At 41.1% G+C, this 21,832-nt stretch overlaps 1 protein-coding gene across 2 annotated transcripts in view; it reads left to right on the forward strand.

Moving 5' to 3' along the window:
* Window positions 1-21,832, forward strand: part of ZFAND3 (zinc finger AN1-type containing 3) — a 263,984-nt gene that overhangs the window by 193,834 nt on the left and 48,318 nt on the right. For both annotated transcript variants that reach the window (XM_061624889.1, XM_061624890.1), the window contains one exon: window positions 3,739-3,804. In XM_061624889.1, the coding sequence (XP_061480873.1) occupies window positions 3,739-3,804 (66 nt within the window). The remainder of the gene's footprint in view (window positions 1-3,738; window positions 3,805-21,832) is intronic.

The following is a 21,832-nucleotide window of genomic DNA, read 5'->3' on the forward strand; positions in this document are numbered from 1 at the left end:
TTAAGAACATGATACTGTCAGCGGGAAGTCAACCCAGATTGATTCTAAAACACTTTCCACAAACTGAAAGACAAGGAAATGGGCCCTTTAAAATAGTTCATTTGGAGTCTCATCCAAATATAATTGTTGAAGCCCTAATTGAACATCAGTTTAGGACTTGTCTTCCTGTAATGTTGACCTAGTGCTTCTCAAAGTGTGCGGTGTCTTTGGCTGGAGGTACAGATAATGTACTTTACATTACATTTACATGCTTTACAACCATGCCACAAGCTCTTTATGCACTTTGATTAAGTCATGTAAGTATTTATCTTTGCACTATTTTTCATCAGTTTCTCACTTTCTCTTCCTGTATCTGCCTGATTTCTTCCATGATTGACTAAAGCCTGAATATTGTTAATTTAAGTAATTTGCCTTTCTCATCTCGTTTACAGTTAGGAGATGCCAGAACAGATTTCTCTCTTTAGTGTTGGGAGGTTTTGTAGAGACTAAGTTTGAAAAGTAACAATCTAGTAGTAATTGAATTTTGAGTACTATACTGTGGTAGCAACCTGACAAAAAGTAGGTGCCTATCACATAGCAAACACTACTTTCTAAGCAGGGGCAGTGAACTATTTCCAACTCTTCCAATTGTTGTTTTAGAAACAAACTACATGTGATGTTTCTCGGGTACTTTGTCACAGTTTGCCATTGAGTGCAAACTTTTTCTTTCAAAAATTGCCAGTGAAGGGGCCTGGTTCAAATTTAACATTTTGCCTCATGCTGTGGTCCTGATCAGGATCAAGGAACCCACACCTGCAACTTCCAGGCGGTGGGAGGTGAGTTCCTGGGAGCTTTTTCCAAGGTCAGAGCTGCAACAGGAAGGAAAAGACTGTCCCCTATATTGACTCTGTGTGAGAGAGAGAAAGAGAGAGAGAGAGAGAGAGAGAGAGAGAGAGAGAGAGGATTTAGTGGCAAATTATGTGATCAACGTCATGTGAAGTTTGGCACATATAGGAGAATAATTTATCACAGAGCAACTTCAGTCTGTTAGTGAGGGGCTTAAGCAAGTATGTTCTATTCTTCAGCCACCTTTGAAAAAAATCACACAAACAGCTGACTTGTGGCTAGAGGTAAAAGCAGTTGCTGCAAATACTGCTGCTTAGTTTCTTTTCGTTCAGTGTTTTCTTGTGACATATATGATTGGACAATATACAAAGCATTTTTTATTACAGAGTGCAAAAGAACAATAGGCAAAGTTCTGCATTAGAGGGTAATGGTGAAGTCCAGGATGTGCTTTGCTGCTTGAATCTACAGTGTTTGCAACTAAATATTTTATCCTACAATAAATGTGGATTTCTGGTTATTGCTGTTTCCACAGCAAGATCAGTTTCTTCCAGTATATGAAGTCTGGAATGAGATTTCACTTCTAAAACTTGATGGTAGTGTAGAACTACTTCATCATGATTCTAACTCAGGCTGTATGTTGCACAAATTGTAGAAAAGTAATGTTCATCTGCTCTTCAGAAACATATACAATCAAATCTGGGTGAAGTCCGAGTACATAGTAAAAGCACTTTTTCACATGGCTGCTTTGTAATTACTTTAATCTGCTCATGGCTACTAAAACCTATATGAATACAGTCAGGACATAAGAATCCTAAATAAATAAATAACAAGTCTACACAATGAACCTATTCACAAGATTAGATTTCATGCAACCACAACCAAGTAGTTAATACAAAAGACTACCTCCAGGTGGGGAAAAATCACTTTTGCGATTTCTGCTCAAGGGTACAAATACTCTTTAGGACAGGTATGGGGAACCTTTTGTTCTTCAGACATTGCTGAATAACTCCCATCATCCTTGACCATTTGCCATACTTGCTGGGACTGATGGGAGTTGTAGTTCAATAACATCCATAGGGCCAAAGATTTCCCATCCCAGCATTAGGATGATCAATACCATATCTCTCCACCTACCCATATTTCTTAGGCCTTATTCTATCTTGATATTTTGTTAGAGGACTAAATGCATAGAAATTGTATTTATGATTATCTTCTGTGAACAATCTCATATTTGGCTGTTAAATTGTTCCTTACTCCAGGGCAAGAAGGTAAGAAGCAACATTTCTGAAAATAAAGGTACATTGTTAACCTAGCAAGCACCACATTCTCATTGCTTTATAATTTGAGTAAACTCCTGCATGATTATTACAGTAAGGACTCACTATGATTGCATTTTGTTTCAATTGTTGCCTTTTAAGCATCAGCTTAAAATGTGGGACACTTTGAATGTTTAGTGAATTCCTTGGAGAGCAACAAAAAGAGTCTCTCATCAGTGCCTTGCTAACTGCTGCTATACATGTTACATTCGCCACATGGAAAAAACTCTTCTTGTTGGCTTGTTCACATTGCCACTGTAACATGTAACTATTATGAGGAAATAGGATGTGTGAAGCGGCAACGAGGGCAAGTTATTTGGAGACATATTCTTAAGGAAGTCCTGTGTAAGTGCCATTCTGAAATATCTTGGAGAGAAGGATATTTCATATTCATATAGCAATTTAGATGGTTCAATATGTTTAACAACCCTGTAAGTGGAAGAGGGACAATTTTGCCTCCTTATGCAAATGGAGGGCTAAGAGAATAGCAACTAGCTTAAGGCCACCTACTGCGTTAATGGCTGAGTTGAGATTTGAACTGGCTCACAGGTCACATTCTTAACCAATACACAATATTAGCTGTGTCAGCATCTGGATGCATGCATATTGAATAACTGACTGCACAGGGAGCAAGCCACCCACAGAACTTGAGGTATTCTTTTACAAAGCTATTTTGGATTCAGTTATTGGTACTCAGATGTTCATTTCTTACCATAATGACTTAATTTTATGCTATAAGGTTATAATCAGTTATCAAATCTCCAGTGTAGTTATTTTGCCAGTTATGTTTGCTGTCAATTTGTTTCAGTCTAACTGATCAGCTATGTGTGTTTACTGCAACATGGCAAACAATTATTAGGTGGCTGGCTTAACAAGCTCTCTGAAGAGCTATTCTCTGGTGCTTGTTGAGGGCTAGTAGGAAATTTAGAAGCCAGCTATTGACAGCCAATTGCTAAATGGCTAGGGCACTGCAATTTTTTCTTCATACGGGTATTACTGGTTTTAAAGAATACATGTAAAGTTATATAGAACGTACTGTGGTATATGCAGATTTGTTTAACAGTGTTGGCCATGATTCACCACACCACTATGTTATGCACTTTACATTAGGTCCATATTTGTTTGGTAGAACAACTATTTCTACAAATAGAAACGAATTTGTGTACAATTTAATGGTTCAGATATATAACATTTTAATTTCTTGAGGCTCACACAAGGGACTTAAACTCTTCCAGTAGAATTTTCATTTGCTTTCTTTGAATAGCTGACCCCCATGCTATTGTACAGAATGCTGTTGAAATTCATTTGTTTCAAAAACAAGTTTGCCATACAGCATGGGACAACTGATTGAGAAAAGTCTAAAGCTATATTGAAATAACAGAGCACATAAAGATGGGACTGGAAAGAAAAGGCTAGTGGAAGAACAGAGAGCTCCAGCTGCATTGTCATTGTTCTATCTCATCAACACCATTTGTAGTGTTTTTAAAGCAAGTTTATATTGGTTACCTATGTATCTTTGGATATAATATTGTTCTGGATTATCAGCATAACAATGCAAAATTAATTTGCTGGAACTGACTTACTCCTCTGTTTCCAGGTGGGCCATGCACAGATACCGCTCATGTCTCCTTAACCACAGCAACCAAAAGATCTTGCGATTCAGGTAAATCTTTCTTTTTAGACTTTATATTCAGCTGTAGATGGAAGGAGAGACCAGTATTAAAAATTAAGACTGGGAATCAAGAGCTACACATTCACCACACATGCATCAATTGCTGCAATCAACTACACATTCACCAAATCATCAAGAATGACCAAAGCCAAAAAGGACAGCTGCTCAAATTGATAGGATTGTTGTTGTTGGTGGTGTTATTGTTGTTGTCACTTTATTCAAATTGAAAAATCAAAGCAACTTGGATTTAAAAAATGTTCCAAACCCCTTTCAAGAAAACATATCAAAGAAAAAAATATATCTAAAAGCAGATGCATTACCATATACACTAAAGTCTAAAAGACATTAGTATGGAGGGACACTCCCTAGTTCATGAAGCGAGCAAGAGAGTCATGGGCTGTCCTAGTGCACGATAGTTGCCACTGATGACTGCTTATGTTCCTGTTTTGAGATTGGTGCAGTTATATCAGATACCAGTAGGAAAAGCTTTGCAGTGCTGCTATGTTTAGCTCTCAATTGCTGCAGAGCTAAAGGAAAGCAGTCCTCACTCTTACCTTGCTAACAAATGACACCAAAATGAAACAAAATTGTAAGCTCCCAGCTGTGCAATCACATTGTTGACTTCAATATTTGAATAGGCAGTCAGTTGACCGGCATATCAACCCTAATATGCACCCACTGGAACATTCTGGAATTGAACAATCTTCATAAGTGTCTTGGGGTGCACCATCTTATTGTTTATGAAGATCACTGGCCATCTTCAACTATGCCTTGATCAGGTAATGATCTGACAATGACATAGGTCTAATCTTAATACTTCCTATCATCAGGCCACCAGGATCCTGCCCACTACAAAACAGTAAATCCAGCACCCAGGAATCCCCAGAACAAATGTTGAAATCCCTCAGTATCAAAAACCTTGGCTTCTCCATTGGTAGGCTCAAGACCACCCCAGCCAGAGAATCAGCTGAGTGAGCTATACACCACAAGAATTCCTCATCTTCAAGTGTCTGTGGGGATGGGGTTGGGGTTAAGGTTACTGGGTCTGTACAAAAGTAAAGTATAATAAGATCTCATTTGTACTGACAGTGAGAAAAGGAATTGCACAGCACATATTGTGGGTAAAGCAAACACAACATACACACACACTATTACTGGTGAGTCAGGATTTGAATGCTGAAGAAGTTCTTCCTTCCTATCTACCTACCTTCATTCCTACTTTTGCTGTGGCTCTGCTTCCATGACCAAAGTGAGATGAGAGAATGGCTTTCACATTAAGCATCAAGTTTTGGCAGGAAGCAGTAGCTGCCCCTTAACGTTTAAGACCAGAGTATCATTGGGCCATGAAGCCTCTTTGTGTGCTGCATTGCCCACAGACTCTCAAGAGAATGCAAATGTTTAACATGATAGCCACCTCAATCTGTTTTGTGAAAATAGGTTGTGGTGTGTGCATTGGTTGTCAGCATGAGGGCAGTGACATTGATTCTGCCAGTCAGTGTAGCTGCCTGAAGATTGATATGTCACTAGCTTATGCCTATGAAGTGCATCCAAACTAGAGATTGAGAATTATTTTGAAAAGCAGGAGGGAGACAAACTTTCCTAGTTCAGAAACTAATGCACCAAATTCTGATTCTGCCACATTTGCTAGCACAATATAAAACTATTTATGTTAATATAGAGGTCAATGAAGAAAAATGCCCTCTAATGGTAAACTCTTAAGATATTAAAGGCTAGAAAGATTTTGTACCTAAAATAGCTATACTAAGGTAAAGCCAATAGTGTCTTTTCCGGTAGACTTTTCCTGTATTTTATATAAGTAAATAACAAGACATGGTTAATGGAGGAAAAGAACATCATTTACTACTTTTTTATTTCCATCTCTGATAAGGTTGGTGTCTGATACCTTAACACCATTAAAATATTTATATTAGTATAGCTATTTTCTTCATTAATTTGTCTGCCTCTTAAAAACTGAGTTAGGCTGCAATCCAACCCCTCTTATGCTGGGCTGTGGGGGGTGATGTTGGATTGAGCAGAGGCTGTTAGCTCAGTCATTTGCCCACCAGCCATTGAGAACATCACTCCACCAGTGCAAATCCTCCTTTCTGTTTGTTCTGTTAGCTCAGTCATTTGCCCCCCAGCCATTGGGAACGTCACTCCACCAGTGCAAATCTTCCTTTCTGTTTGCCAGAAAGGGGAAAGCCTGGCAGAAGGCACCAAAACTGGGTGTTCCAAGAGTGGGGCACAGCCAGCCTGGGATCTACTGTATCCCAAACTCCTTAGGGAGTTGCAATAAGTACGTCCCCTAGTAAACACATTTACATTTACAAAAACTGGCACTTCTGTCTTCATTACATATTCTTGCAGATAACATTTAGTTTGTCCCTTACACGTAGGGATGGGGGAGAAATTCATTTGGTTTAATTTTACCAAACTTGCATTTTCCAAAATACAGAAATCAAAATGCAGTTACTCCGCAAAATTTGAATTCTCTGAATTTTGCAATACAGTTCTCTGACCGAAAAATGAATACTGAAATGCATGTATTGGTGAAAATAGCATACAAAATGCATTGTATTAGAGAAAAATTACATGCAAAAATACATGTATTAGGCCGAATTGGACACAAAAATGCATACATTATGAGAAATGTGCACAAAAAATGGGGGTGGTTATTAAATTTATAAATTACATTTATATACCACTGAATGCCAAAGCAGGCTTCTAAGCAGTTTACAAAATATAAAAGCCAATTACACAACAGTATTAAAGTACACAATAATTAATATGAGTTTTTGTGTGGACTTAAAGTTGCAATCTGATGCAGTAATGAAACAGCCTGAACTTAAAAACTGGGAAAATGAAAACTGCCAGAAACCAAAATTGAAAGATTTATCTGTCCCTGTGGTGTAGTGGTTAAGATGTTGGACTATGACCTGGGAGACCAGGGTTCGAATCCCCACATAGCCATGAAGCTCACTGGGTGACCTTGGGCCAGTCACTGCCTCTCAGCCTCATGAAAACCCTAGTCATAGGGTCACCATAAGTTGGAATCGACTTAAAGGCAGTACATTTACATTTTACTTACAAGTATAATGTATTCATTGTAGTGTCTTCATGCAAGAAAAGTAGTCTCAGTCAGACATGACATAATTTCACAATAGTTTGTAGAGATATTTATCTGTTAACTACAGGGTAGTGCTTTGCTAGATGGGGAACAGCAGCTGCCTTTAAAGCTTTTAAAGTTGATGATATGCTTGGAAATGCTAGAAAATAAGTGCAGTAGATATACCAAATTCAGTGACTAGTTCCTCAGCTTCAGTTGTATTTTCTAAGCTTCCTCTTTCATGCTCACATTTTTATCATTCATAATGTGTCCAGCAAGGAGAAAAAACTCTGGTCCTACCATTAATTAGGTATTCTATTGCTCTGCGATAGTGTCTAGGCTAACAGTATAAAAAGGTTAGTGGGGCTTTTTATTATAAAAACAACTTTGAGAGAATTTTGTTGTTTCAGTTGACCTTTAAAGTGCTCTTTAAAGAGCTCTTTAGTGTTTGACTGGTGGAGGGCACTGTTTTACACATTCAGCTATCTTTGGGCCTTCTCACTGGAAGGCATGTGGTAATGGAACACCGACAAAGGTGCACTGTACATCATCGGTCCTGGCAGTGACAGTGCCCATTAATGACACTTTTTATACCCCACACAGTTCTCAGTTGTACTAATAGAAGAGCACATCAAGCAAGGCTGTAAATAAAAGTTATTACCTAATAGGTGGGCGCTGAAGTGGAACGTACAGGAGCTGAGGCATAAAGGCCTTATTACTGCTCATCAGCAATTATAAACAGGATAAAGTGTCCAGGACTTACACTGACACAGCAAAGGCTAACAGAAGCTGGGAGATGATAATATACCAAGATAGCATGATGGATGTTGATGGAATTTTACTGTCACATTTTGCTTCTTCTTTCTGATATCAATTGTGTTATCTCTTTTTTCCATATCATTTGGAGGAGAGACGGATCAGTTTCCTTTCATGCAAAAATGTGGAGGGATACTATGCATAGCGTACATTGCATTGCTTCACATGGGTTGTATTTAAAAGAATAAAGGAATTTGACATGATTGCTGTATGTTAAAATAACTAACTCTGGCAAAGTGTCCTCAAGTTCTTTTACCCAGTAAGAAATAGGGTTTTTTTGTATTTCTGCAAATCTTGGGCTTCCTCTCAACATGCTGAAACTACCACCTTGCTTCTCAGGACCCTGTTTGGCTGCAGTCCTGTCAGCACTCACCAGTTTAGCTCACTGCTGGAGGAAGTGACAATGTCTACACAAGTGAATAGTGCCTTTCACACACGATTAAAGTGACCACATCTAACCAAACTACATTTCACCATTCAAATTAGTAACTTGTAAAACTTGTCTATCTGAGGGGTATGCGTATGCATAACAGAGTTTATAGTAACTCAGACTAAAGTCTCTTCTTGTATTGTTTTAGGAGGGCAAAGTTTAGGGCAGAGTAGGGTTCTTTCCAGTATTCTGCAGCTGTCAGCTAACAAAAGGGCTATCTGCTTTTAACTAGAATGCTGCTTGTATTAAGTAGCAGCTTGATAGTCTGCTCAGATATGAAATACAAGACTCCCATCAGTGCCCATAAAATCACAAGTTTATATTGAAGTCCACTGTTAATATTGCAGCTCAAAAGGTGAGGCTGAGGCTGGTTTAGTTTTCCAAATAAAAAAATCTCCTGCACTTCTTAGGTTACAGCAAAAGCCAATCTATTTAAATTGCCCCTAAGACCACGTTCCAGGCCATGTATCAATGACTTGATGCAGACCGGTTGCATTCAAAAACTAAAACAAAAAATTTGCACATGAAGTAAAACACAAGTTAGAATAGCGACTCTGACACAAACGTCAGTTTTTCCCCCAACTCCCTCCCCTCAAGGTTCCGGTAACAGGCATACCAGGAACACAGCAACATTTTCTTGTGGGAAATCAGTTATAATGCTCTAATTTAATCTGACATTTTATAAATTTTTTGTTTTAGTTTTTGAATGCAACCGGTCTGCATCAAGTCATTGATACATGGCCTGGAACGTGGTCTTGAGGGGCAATTTAAATAGATTGGCTGCAATATGGGCAGTGAACTGCATTTGCTTTGGAATTTGCATTAGCGTGTTTTTTTAATGTTTCACACTGAAAAGAACTGGGAGAGAGTAGGAACTCTTCTCTTTGCTGCTACCTTGGGGTGGGGTGGATACATTGGTGTCTAATCCCAGCTACATTAACATTTTGGGAGGGGTATTCCATGCTAGCCCTACTCAGACTAGACCCATTGAAGTGAATACACATGACTAACTTAGGTTCATTAATTTCAGTTGATCACCTCTGTGTAGGGCTTAGCTGAATACAACCCTGAATTTCTCCGTTAATGTCTATGGCAGCCCCTCACGTCCATCCCTGGGGACATCTAAAAATCATTTCCCAATGTGAACTAGGAAAATATCTATCCAGACAATAAAATTGTTATTTTTAACTTTTTACATCAGTATGTGTTGTCTTCCCACCTCCTTTTCCATCCACTCCATCCGTCTTAGGTTTCTACTTTTCCCCCAATAGTTAAGTCAGCCTTTATGCCCAATGAGCATGCTCAGTCCACGCTGTACTGTTTCTGCGGTTACCCCCCCCCGGGGGTTTTCTGCACATCTCATGGATCCCCTGAGTCTGCTAATAACTCCTGTCCATGGTTGTATTGTTTTGACTACATAAATGTGGGTATTAGAATATAAGATTGATAAAGTACAGTATTAGCCATTTTAAAATAGAATGAAAATTTCCAGTGTTGCTCCATTTAGGAAATAGCATGCATATTGTTCACCATTATACTATTTATCTCTTTCAACATATATAAATGTGGTAAGAAGTCACAACTGAGCACAGCTTCTCATCATGTTGTCTGAAAATGTTTAATCTTTGCATAATTTTTTGGGGGGTGCATGCACATGAGCGAGGGAATAACATGCTAGATCCTTGGCTCCGCTAACCCAACTTACTTTAAACACCTTTTGCGCCATTCCAAGATGTGATATAGATAACATATTACACAGATCATATCTGGGATATGCTTTCGGGCATCTTGAGCAACAGAGATAATCAAATAACCACCTTTTTTAAAATGATCACTGAACATCCAAAAAAACGGAGGCCTAGGGACAAACAGCTTACAAATGGCAGTGAGAACTGTCAGAACGACCATGGAAAATCAAATGCAAATAATAGAACCAGAAAATGATCCAGTCGCAACACAAATTGCGGCACTTCAAGCAAATTTATTAAGGAAATGGGATGAAGGCTTCAAATCACTGGAAGAAAAGATTACCGCATTAACACACAGGGTGGATGAAACGGAACAGCAGGTGAAACTCTAGAGATTGGAATTCAACATGCGGATGTGCTTAAACATATTATACATAGCCAGAGATACCTGCTAAACTGTATAGACGACCAGGAGAATCGGGGCTGTGACAAGAACCTTTGTATCCATGAGATTAAAGAATGGCCAGGTCACAGGGATGTTATTCAATTTTTGATAGACTGGTGGAAAAATATAATTCTGGATTTAGAAATTGCCAGCTCTGACATAGAATGTGCTCATCGGAGTCTGGGTCCTCGCCCTAAAGATAATGCTCCTCCCAGGGATATAATGGTGGCATAACTTAGCTAAAAAAAAAAAAGAAGCACTCCTTAAAGCTACACGGAGTGCCTTCTACCAACTTCAGTTGGTGGCCCAGCTACGCCCCTATCTGGACAGGGATAACCTGGCTTCAGTTGTCCATGCTCTGGTAACCTCTAAGTTAGATTACTGCAATGCACTCTACGTGGGGCTGCCTTTGAAGATGGTTCAGAAACTGCAGCTGTGCAAAATGCAGCTGCCAGATGGGTAACAGGGACCAGGCGGTTCGAACATATAAAACTGATTCTGGCCCGCTTGTATTGGCTGCCTGTATGTTTCCGAGCTTGATTCCAGGTGCTGGTTTTAACCTATAAAGCCTGACACGGCTTGAGACCACAATACCTGATGGAACGCCTCTCCCGACATGAACCCACCCATACACTATGCTCAACATCCAAGGCCCTCCTCCGGGTGCCTACTCTGCGGGAAGCTGGGAGTCTGGCAACAAGGGAGAGAGCTTTCTCAGTGGTGGCCCCCAAATTATGGAATGATATTCCTGACAAGGTGCGCCTGGCGCCAACACTGTTATCTTTTCGGCGCCAGGCCAAAACTTTCCTCTTCTCCCAGGCATTTTAGCATGTATTTTTAAATTGTTTTTAAATTTTTTAAATTGTGTTTTAAAAATGCATTTTTAAAATTGTATATTTGTTTTTAATGTTTTTAATTGCTGTAAATCTCCCAGAGAGCTTCAGCTATGGGGCAGTATATAAATGTGATGATAATGATGCAGTATATAAATGTGATGATGATGATGATGATGAAGAAGAAGAAGAAGAAGAAGCCAGATAGAACATGATGGACAGGCAATACTTTTTCTACGAGATCTAAGTGCAGAAACACTTCGCCACCATAAAACATTCCATCCCTCTACAGATCTGTATGGGAGGCAGGTATCAAATATTGCTGGGGCTTCCCATTTGCCCTGATAGTAGAAGCCAATGAAATCCAACATAGAGCTGTAAATAAAAAAGAAGTAGTGAGTCTGCTAGCAATATTTAATATAACATCACCATGGGATGAAGATGATCTTGAATCTGATGACTTAATCAACATGGTCTTCACAGGAGAAGATTGGAAGGCTTTTCCTCAACTTACCAAACACAGAAAACTTCAGAAAGAACACTTACCTACCATAATTTCCAATCTTCAGAGAACCACAAGATCAACCTCTATAAAAAAGAAATAATTACCAAGGTGTAGGGTAACAGCATCATTTATTCACAAAGGAGTTCTAAAAAGGAGGCATGTATATGAGGGGAGCTAATTCAACTATGTACTTAAGTCAACATAGAATCCCCAAAGTTTTATAGATCCTATTGTGTGTATTTTTCAGTATCAATTTGTAAATGTGTCTTGGTGCAAAAGGTAAGTCTGTGTTATTCTCGTTAAGGCAAGCGTTGTCGGGGGACACGTATGTCCTCATGCTATACAAAGCCCCAAAATTTCAGCCCACTAAAAGTGGGTCTGTCTCGGGCAATATCTGCAAGCAGGGATATGTTTCCTGTCTTCATTTAGTTGGGCACAGGGGTTGGTTGGGGGGTGAGTTTCAGGTTTGAATGGAGAAATGAGAGTCATGGGCAAGGTTTACATGGTTATAAATGGGGTTATACAGAGTTAATTTACATTATGTGGTTCTTCATGAACAACAAGGGGGATATACAGGGGAAAAGAGACTTTTGGTCTTACCGTGAAAACGGTCTTCTCTGTGCATGTCAAAGATGATATCAGGTGGGTAAGTAGCTCCACCTAGCGGTTGAAGGCAGAAGAGCACTGTTGATTTTTGCAGGAACTTCCTGTTCTGTGTAGCTCCCAGCTCAGTTCTTGATGACAAGCTAACTAATATTGAGAGCATTGACAGGAAGTACGACATGAAAAGTCAAACAACAGCACACATACACTCTCTGCAAGAGGCCTACCAGGTATCAATTATTGCAGCCCAGTTCCCCTAGGGAGTGGCCTTGATATCATCTTTGACATGCACAGAGAAGACCGTTTTCACTGTAAGACCAAAAGTCTCTTCTCCTGTGCATGGAAAGATGATATCAGGTGGGACATACCAAAGCTGACCCATGTGGGGTGGGAATATTGCTGGGCTAAATTCATTGACAGTCAGAGAGGACATGTTGTAGCACTCTCCTCCCAAAGGCTGCTTCAGAGGTATTGATCTTATAGTATCTAATGAACGTATTGGGAGTGGCCCATGTGGCCGCTTTGTATATCTCCGTTAGTGAAGCATTTCCCAAGAATGCCGCTATTGTGGCTGCTGCTCTAGTGGAATGAGGCACTATCCTGGTTGGTCTCACCAGTCACAGTGAAGCATATGCCAAGGTAATACTTGCCCTGATCCACCTAACAAGGGTGGAGGTTGAAACCTTGTTTCTTATTGAAGCTGGATGAAATGAGACAAATAAACTGTCTGTCTTGTGAAAGGACTTAGGTTTGGATATATATACTTTTAAGGCTCTTTTCACGTCCAGTGAGTGCCATGCTTTTTCCGTGGGGTGCACAGGGTTAGGGCAGAAGGAAGGGAGCACTAACTCTTGTTGACAGTGAAAGGTAGATAGAACCTTAGGACAAAAGGAAGGTACAGTAAGTACTACCTTATCTTTATGAAAAACACAGAAATTCTTATCTACAGACACACGACGGGCCAAAGTAATGGCTACAAGGAACAGGAATTTAAAGGATAGTAAGCGGAGGGGAACTTGACTTAATGGCTTGAAGGGGAGTTTCTGTAGGGCCATTAAAACCTTGTGTAGGTCCCAAGTTGGGTAACGATGGACCGTAGGTGGCGCTGATAACGCGGCCTCCCAAGGAAATGCCTCAGGAATGGATGAGAACCCAGTGGCTTTTCAGGAAACTTAGATAGGATTGACAAAGTCGAAGCCTGACATCTCAAAGTGGCCTAAGTCCCATTGTTAAGCCCTGCTGTAGGAATGAGAGGATCTCTTTAATACCTGCCTTACTTGGATTTATGTTTTGTTTATGTGACCAAGACAAGAAGGCTTTCCATGTGGCCTCGCATATTCGAACTGTAGAAGGGCGCTTGGAGGCCATCATTGTCTTCACAACTTGCCTTGGAATGCCTTTTTTTAAGAGACGTCGCCGTTCAATCTCCACACATGAAGAGCTAGCCAGCCGGGATCTGGATGGAGAAAATGTCCCTGTGATAACAGATCTTCCCTGAGAGGAATTCTCCACGGGGGACCGACCAATAGGTTGATGAGTTCCAGAAAACAGGGTCTCCTTGGCCACCAAGGAGCCACCAGCAGAACCGTTGCCCATTTGGCTCGGATTTTCTGGAGCACTTTGGGAATGATTGGGAGAGGTGGAAAGGCATCTATTCCCTCTGCCCCTGTCGTCTCATACCTGGCAAAGAATCTCTTCCCCTGATGGTTGAGGCTGGAGGTGAAAAGGTCTACTTTGATCATGCCAAATCGTGCCAGTATCACCTGAAAGGCCAGATTTGTAACTTCCATTCCCCTTGATGTACCTTCTCCCGACACAACCAGTCTGCTTGACTGTTGTCCTCCCCTCTGAGGTATTTCACTGTGAGCGACTCCAGATGTTCTTCTGCCCACTGGAAAATGAGTGAGGCTTCTCTCTGGAGAAGGGGAGAGTGCGTGCCCCCCTGACGGTTCAAATGAGATTTGGAGGACATGTTGTCTGTCCTAACAAGCACCGCCCCCAACCTTACAATGCATGTGAAGTGTATCAGTGCCAGGCGGATCGCTCACAGTTCCAGTAGATTGATTGGAAGGCTGGCTTCCTCCTGTGACCATGTTCCTTGCACCATCTGACCCTTGCAAATGCGCTCCAGCCTGATAGGCGATCACTATACGTGGGGGATTGTGGAACGGTACTTGCTTGAGAAGATTGAGTTTGTGTGCCCACCACAGTAGAGACTGACGAACTGCAGGTGACAATAATACTTTCCGATGCTGCCTGGCTGTTATCTCATTCTGGAACGGCAATAATGCCCCCTGCTGGGGCTGAGACTGATGACATGCCCAAGGCGATGTTTGGAAGGCTGCCACCATCAACCCGAGCACTGAGGCTAGGTGCATGAGATCTACTGGTATGGAAGTCATAAGGTGGGATACCGCAGCTTGTATTTTGTTTATTCTGTCCTGTGCCAGTCGTATTGTCCCATTGTGAGTCTATAGCGGCCCCCAGATGTACAATTCGACGAGAAGGAACTAACTGGCTTTTGTTCTGGTTGATTAGGAAGCCGTGGTCCTTCAAGCAGACTAAGGTAATGTGCACATCCTCCCAGGCCTTGTTTAGCGATGCGGACCAAATGAGGAAGTCGTCCAGGTAAGGAGATATGTGGACTCCTTGCATCCTGAGGTGGGCTACCACGGTAACCACAATCTTCGTGAATACCCTGGGGGCAGACGACAGGCTGAAGGGCATGGCCCTGTATTGAAAATGGTCGTTCCTCACTGCAAACCTGAGATAGCATCTGTGGAGGGGAAGATGGGGACGTGTAGGTAGGCTTCCTTCAAGTCGACTGAGGAGAGGAAGTCCCCTTGTTCAGCACCTCCTTGATTGAAAGCAAGGTTTCCATGCAGAACTTGTGGTATTGAATGTATTTGTTCAGGTTCTTGAGGCCAAGTACCGCCCTGAATGACCCATCTTTTTTCATGACAGTAAAGAAAATTGAGTAATTGCCCAAAAATCTCTCCTCTGCCGGGACTGGCTGTATTGCTGATATTTGGAGCAGATGGGAAATCGCTTGGAGGGTTCTTGCCCTTTTGTCTTGAGTTCGTGAGAGAGGAGATGGGACAAATCTTGTCGGAGGGAGGGATGTAAATTCCAGCTTCAGGCTGTTTCTGAGGGTGTGTAAAACCCATTGGTCCAATGACATGTCCCTCCATCGCTGAGCAAAGTGTTGGGGGGTTCCTCCCACCAGGGGGGTGCTGGCATCGGAATTGATGTTTGTTCCCTCTTGCCTGGGGAACGTATGGTTGGCCCTTTGCCTGCGGACGTTGTCTGTACCAGAAGGGGAGATTGGTGCGGGTGTCTCTAGCTCGTCCTGATGTTCTAGAATTCCAAAAGGACTGTGACTTTCCGTATGGGTGGAAGGCTCTTTGAAATAGCCTTCTGTCCTCTCTCTTCTTGGGCATAGATTTTTTTTTTGTCCTTGGATTCCAAGATGCCTGCTAGTGCTTCGTCACCAAATAACTTGCCTCCCACGTAGGGCTCTGAAGCCAGGTTAGAGCGAGCCGTGGCATCTCTTTCCCAGTGACGCAGCCATAGGGTTCTATGGGTGAAAACACCCACTGCTAACAACCTAGCTGCAAAATTGCATGGCATCCATGGATGCATCTCCCATGAAGGTCACTGCCCGGGAGACTTTTAACAAGGATTTGCGTACTCTGGCACAGTCCTGTTGTGGGCCATCCAGAAGGTCCTCTAGCCATAGGAGAGAAGCCCTTGCGAAGACAGAAGATGCTGCTGCTGCTCTAATGGAGAGCGCACTAGACTCATGTGCCCTTCTGAGGCCTTGGTCCAATTTGCGTTCAGTCGCGTCCTTAAGGTGAGCATCTGAGTCATTAGGATTCAAAGATGGATTTAGAAGATTAGCTATGGGCGTGTCTACTAGCGGGACTTTCAGCTGGTCCATGATCTGTTGTTCCAGTGTATAGAACTGTTGACACCGACTTCTTGAACTGTAAAGGAACATCGAACTTGGATTTCATCACTTTAGGTAGTAGTGTAGGGAGCTTGAGCACCCTGTATTTAGGTTTTGGGTCTGGACACAGTCAGAATCCTGGACATTGACGGAACTGGAGGGTCATCAGGGGAGTGTAAGCTGAGGGCCTCCATTGCCTTGCATAAGTGGGGGAGGAAATGGGGTTCTTGGGAAATTCTGTTGCTTGAAATCTCTTCCGATTCTGACTCCCCACTCAAGTCCTCTTTGTCTAAGACAATCAGTTCATTGTCTGGATTGACAGGTGTCTCCTCTGTAGGTTGAGCATGCCTACCTTGAGCGTGGCCACGTAAGGGTCAGGTGAATTGTGTGCTGCAGGAGGCTGCAGTTTGGAAGATGATATGATTGTTGAGGAAAAACCCTATGTTGCCTGCATTCCCTGCATGCCTCTAGGGAGGTGCTGAATGGAGGATACTGTGCCTGAGAGATCCCTGGTCAAATCCGCTAACAGGGAAGCCCTGAGCTGATCCTTCAACTGTTGAAGCATGTGATCCGAGAACTGTAGTTGAAGAGGCTGAGTGTGTGCACAACAGAGGGGATATGCCTCTCCTTGTAATTGGTGAGTGGAGGGAGAAGAGGGTGGGCTGGAACCCTTCCCCTTCTGTAACATGGATGGTCTGGTGAGAGGCAGACGTATCTGTAAAGCCCATGAAATCCTCAGGTGAGGATCTGGTAGAAAAAACTGAATCCAAGCCAGGGTGGGCTTGTATGCTTTCTTCCTCAGACAGTGACTCTTGGTCTCTTCGAGTCCTGAAAGCAATGCTGTGTGAGTCTCTCCCCTTCCCTGCATTATGATCATCAGGAGCTTGCCTGGTCTGGCCGGTCTGCCTGTCCGTCATGGGCACCGCGCCATCTGAGGCCACCCTGCCCACTATGTTCATTGCCTCAGCCACCTCCAGCCTGTCGGAAGAGGGGCAGGCCATGGCCATCTCCATCTGGACATTAGGCCCAAAGGAAGGCCGTGAAGCCTATCTGGGTAATGGTGATGGCACTGCTCCTAGTTTGAGTGGGAGAGGCTTGGGCCTCTTTTCCGGCCTGTCGGATTTGCGGGTTGCTTTCCCCATGGTGCAACCACGCAGCGGGTCTTATGGGGGCTGGATACTATCCAGCATCACGTTCCCGCTGATGCTTTGGTGGGGGGCTGTCATGTCTTGTTGCAGCCATTAAGGTGAGGCCGCGCTGCTGGCTTAGGAGGGTGAAAGAGGACTCTCCCTGGGGCTTGTGCAAAGAGTGCTGCTGCTGTGAGTCAGAAAGGAGTGTTGGTGCCTCAAACGTTGTTGCCTGATTCCATCTCCACTGATAATGAGATCGTCGGGGGGGGTACAGCTGAGAGCGGCGGTAACGAGCCGGTCTGGGCGAAGGGAAGGGGGCATTAAGTCCTCCCGTAGAGCATCCCTTACAACTTTGCACCCCTGCACAGTTCAGGTGGGCAAGAGAGAGAAATCCCTTTCTTGGTTTTCCTTACACCGTGGAAGAGCTCCAGGGGAGGAAAAAGGGGGGGAATTTTTTTAAAGGGGGGGTAAAGTAGTAGGAGGAAACAGAAAGGATATAAGACAAATACAAAAGACAAATATATAGGCCTGAACTCAGAGCAGAGAGAGCGATCAACCGTTGTGTGTTAAGGCAGAAGAGAACTGAGCTGGGAGCTACACAGAACAGGAAGTTCCTGCAAAAATCAACAATGCTCTTCTGCCTTCAGCGGCTAGGTGGAGCTTCTTACCCACCTGATATTATCTTTCCATGCACAGGAGAATTACCAGATTCTCCATAGCATATAAATGACTGAATTTCATGCCTTAACATAGAATGTAAAGGGCTTGGGAGATGTTGTCAGGCAGCAGAGGGCTTCTGATTATATTAGGACTCAAAAGCCCTCTGTTGTTTTTCTCCAGGAAATCTATAAATCAAATGTAAGCAATTGTTTATTACCACATAAGTATTTTGGTGCCCAATTTTTGGCTCCAGGTTCTACTCATTCCAGAGGGGTGGGGATTATTTTTGCTAAAACAATGAATTTTCAGGTTCAAAAACAACAAATTGATGCAGAACGTCGATATATTTTCATATCTGGTTTGCTTTATAATTGTAATTTCACATTTGCTTCAATATATTCTCCTAATTCTAATCAATTTAATTTCTTGGCTAAAGTATTAAAACACCTTATTAAATTTACCATAGGGGATATAATCATTGGTGGAGACTTAAACATGATATGTGATTTTAGATTAGATAAAGCTCCAGGCATCGAACAACCCATCATCAGAGCAAAAATAATGTGATCAAATTATTACAACATTAAGGGTTGATTGATGCCTGGAGACATATAAATCATGGAATTAAGGATTACTCTTGTTACTCATCTAGATTTAATTCATTTTCTCATTTAGATTATGTCCTTTTGTCCTCTAATTTAGCACCAGGTATAACTAAAGCCGATATACTTCCTAATTTCGGACCATGCAGCAATCGGAATAGCTATTAATATTTTACCAGACAGTCATTATTCCCCTATGTGGAGGATTGATCCATTCCTTTTGTCTGATCGGTTAGCCTAAAAACAGTAAAAGACACATTGGTGGAATATTTCAAAATAAATATCACTCCAGAGATTAGCTATAACACCATTTGGGATGCTATGAAAGCTACAGTGAGAGGGCAATGTATAGCAGAAGCAGTAAAATATATATATATATATATATATATATATATATATATATATATATATATTATTATTCAGTTTATATCCTGCCCTTCCTCCCAGCAGGAGCCCAGGGTGGCAAACAAAATCAGAATTGACCCAGTTGTTAAAAGAAGTGGAATTCTTAGAAATTCAACATAAGAAAAAACGGTCCAAAGATATTTTTGATAAATTACAAAAAAGGAGAAAAGAATTAGAAGTCTTAGATTGTACAAAAATAGCCAAATCACTTTGGTATATAAAACCCAAATATTATGAATCAGACAACAAGAATTCTAAACTTCTAGCTCATGCTCTCAATACGCATCGGCTATCTTCTCAAATTTTAGTAATATCCCCTCTTGACAAAGTAACATATGATACCAGAGAAATTAATAAATATGTTGCAGATTATTATAAAGAATTATATAATTCTAATCCCACCAATATGGAAGATATCAAAACATATCTCCATAGTTTTTCTTCTAAACTCTCACATATACAGTTGACATTCTTAAATCAAGCTGTCTCAGAAAAGGAAGTTTCTGCGACAATCAAAAAGTTAAGTTTAACTAATCCCCAGGATCAGATGGGATTGATAGCTCCTTGTACAAAACTTTTAGGGAAATACTTACTCTACAATTAACACATTTATTTAATCATGTTTGGTTCGGGGGCTCTATTCCGTAAACGTGGGGATCATCACATATAGTAGTTCTTCCCAAACCAGGTAAAGGTAAAAAAAAAGTAGAGTCCTGTAGACCTATAAATCTATTAAGTCAGGATCAAAAACTTTTCATAACTATCATAGCAACTCAGCATAATTCAATGATAACCAAATTAGTACACCCAGACCAGACAGATTTCATTACAGAAGGTATATATCAGATCCCATCAGACGATTATTTAATGTCATACATCATGCTAAACATTCTCGGAGTTTGTTGGGAATACTATCTTTAGATGTTTACAAAGCCTTCAGTTGTCTAATTGGAATTACTTTAAAAAACGTCCTGGAGAAATACCAAATGGGGGAAGGTTTTTTAAATGTGATAGAACGACTGTACTCCAAAACTACAGCAGTAATTCACACTAACTACCTAGATTCTGACCCAATACCAATAAAACGAGGTACGAAGCAGGGTTGCCCTTTATCACCATTGCTCTTCACCCTCTTCCTGGAATCTTTCGCTATGAAATTACGAACTCATTAAAAAATATCAGGAAGAGGGCAAAGAAGAACACTTACTGAATTTGTATGCTGGTGATATGATTTTACTGTTAGGAAATTCATCTCAAGCAGCCCCTGATTTTAAGTCAGAACTAGACAAATTTGCAATAATATCAGGGCTTTTTTTGCTTAATTAGGTTTTTATAACACCTCTTTAGCTCCAAATACTCTGTAGGCAGTGTTGGGAGCTCAGATCTTCTATATTGTTTATATTTTTCCATTAAAGTATTTTTCAAAGCAACGCATTCTTTATCAAACCATGATTTGGACGTGGTAGAGGGGGCATAATATCTTCCCAAGGATTTATGACTCAGACAATTTTGCAGGAGCATAGTTAATTGCTGGTACATATCTAAAATTGTTCTGGGGGACCTCGCTGTTAACATGGTTTCATGGTGGCAGAGGGTGCTATCTTGATATAATAACTCTGATAAGTCCTTATCTAACTTAACTGACCATCTGATACGCGAGGCTCTTATTTTGGCCTCAACATTTGGCATTGGATCACAATCCACGTACACCAACTTATTTCCAAAATCTAAGGAGAGGGTCAACGGTAAGTGGTCACTCTCTGCACGAAAGCCTACCCTGCAACAGATCACTGAATTTAGCACAGTATGTGAGGCAATAAAGTAGTAGTAGGCTTAAGATCAATTATGATAAATCCACCATTATGTTTTTTCATACTCATCCTGAGGATCGGTTAATGGTTTGTAAATTGTTAGGAGTCACTATATGCAACACTGCCTTTAGATACTTAAGAGTTTTAATACAAAAAAAAAAATCAAGATTACTTTCAATTAATTCCTGCCCATTATTAAGTAAAATTAACAAAGATAAAAAGTTGGATAAAAATTATTTTAACTGTCTTGGGTTGGATAGCTTCAATATGCATGAAAATAATACCTAAATTTCTTTACTTATTTCAAGTACTCCCTATACTTATTCATTCTAAAACAAATGCAGAATAATTTAAATACATTTATTAAAATAAAAAGCTATGATTGGCTATGTCCTCGTTTTACACTCATCCAAACTCTGGTGGGTGAGGACTCCCTAATTTATATTTATATTATACCACATTCTACCTTCAAAAATTGGGGTTTATAATAATGAGAGCAAAAAAATCTTGGATAAGCTTTGAAGAGGAAATGCTAACTTCGGGCAAAATATGGTTAATTCAGTTTTTGCCCATTCACAACTCTTGGTTAAAAAGCATTACAAATCCCTTTACAAAAGCTACCTTCACAATATGGAGTAATTGGCAATCTAAATTATATCCTATTTACTCACCTCTGCTTCCTCTTCAGGCTTATCCAAACCTTGGTGATGACTATTTAAAAAGATATATTGCTGGGTGAGACAAGAAAGGATACTTTTGCTTAAGAGACTTCTATCCTTAGGGACAGCCAGTATCTATCCAACAACTCAAACTAGACATTCCAATATGGGGATTAGGATGGTTGCATACTTACCAACTGAAACATATATTGAAAGACCCTCATGTAAAATCATATGCTACAAAACCCACCACATCCTTTGAAAGGATCGTGTTGGACAAAGAACATAAGAACATAAGAAAAGCCTGCTGGATCAGGCCAGTGGCCCATCTAGTCCAGCATCCTGTTCTCACAGTGGCCAACCAGATGCCTGGGGGA

Source organism: Rhineura floridana, chromosome 4 (assembly GCF_030035675.1).
Source record: "Rhineura floridana isolate rRhiFlo1 chromosome 4, rRhiFlo1.hap2, whole genome shotgun sequence".
NCBI lineage: Eukaryota > Metazoa > Chordata > Lepidosauria > Squamata > Rhineuridae > Rhineura > Rhineura floridana.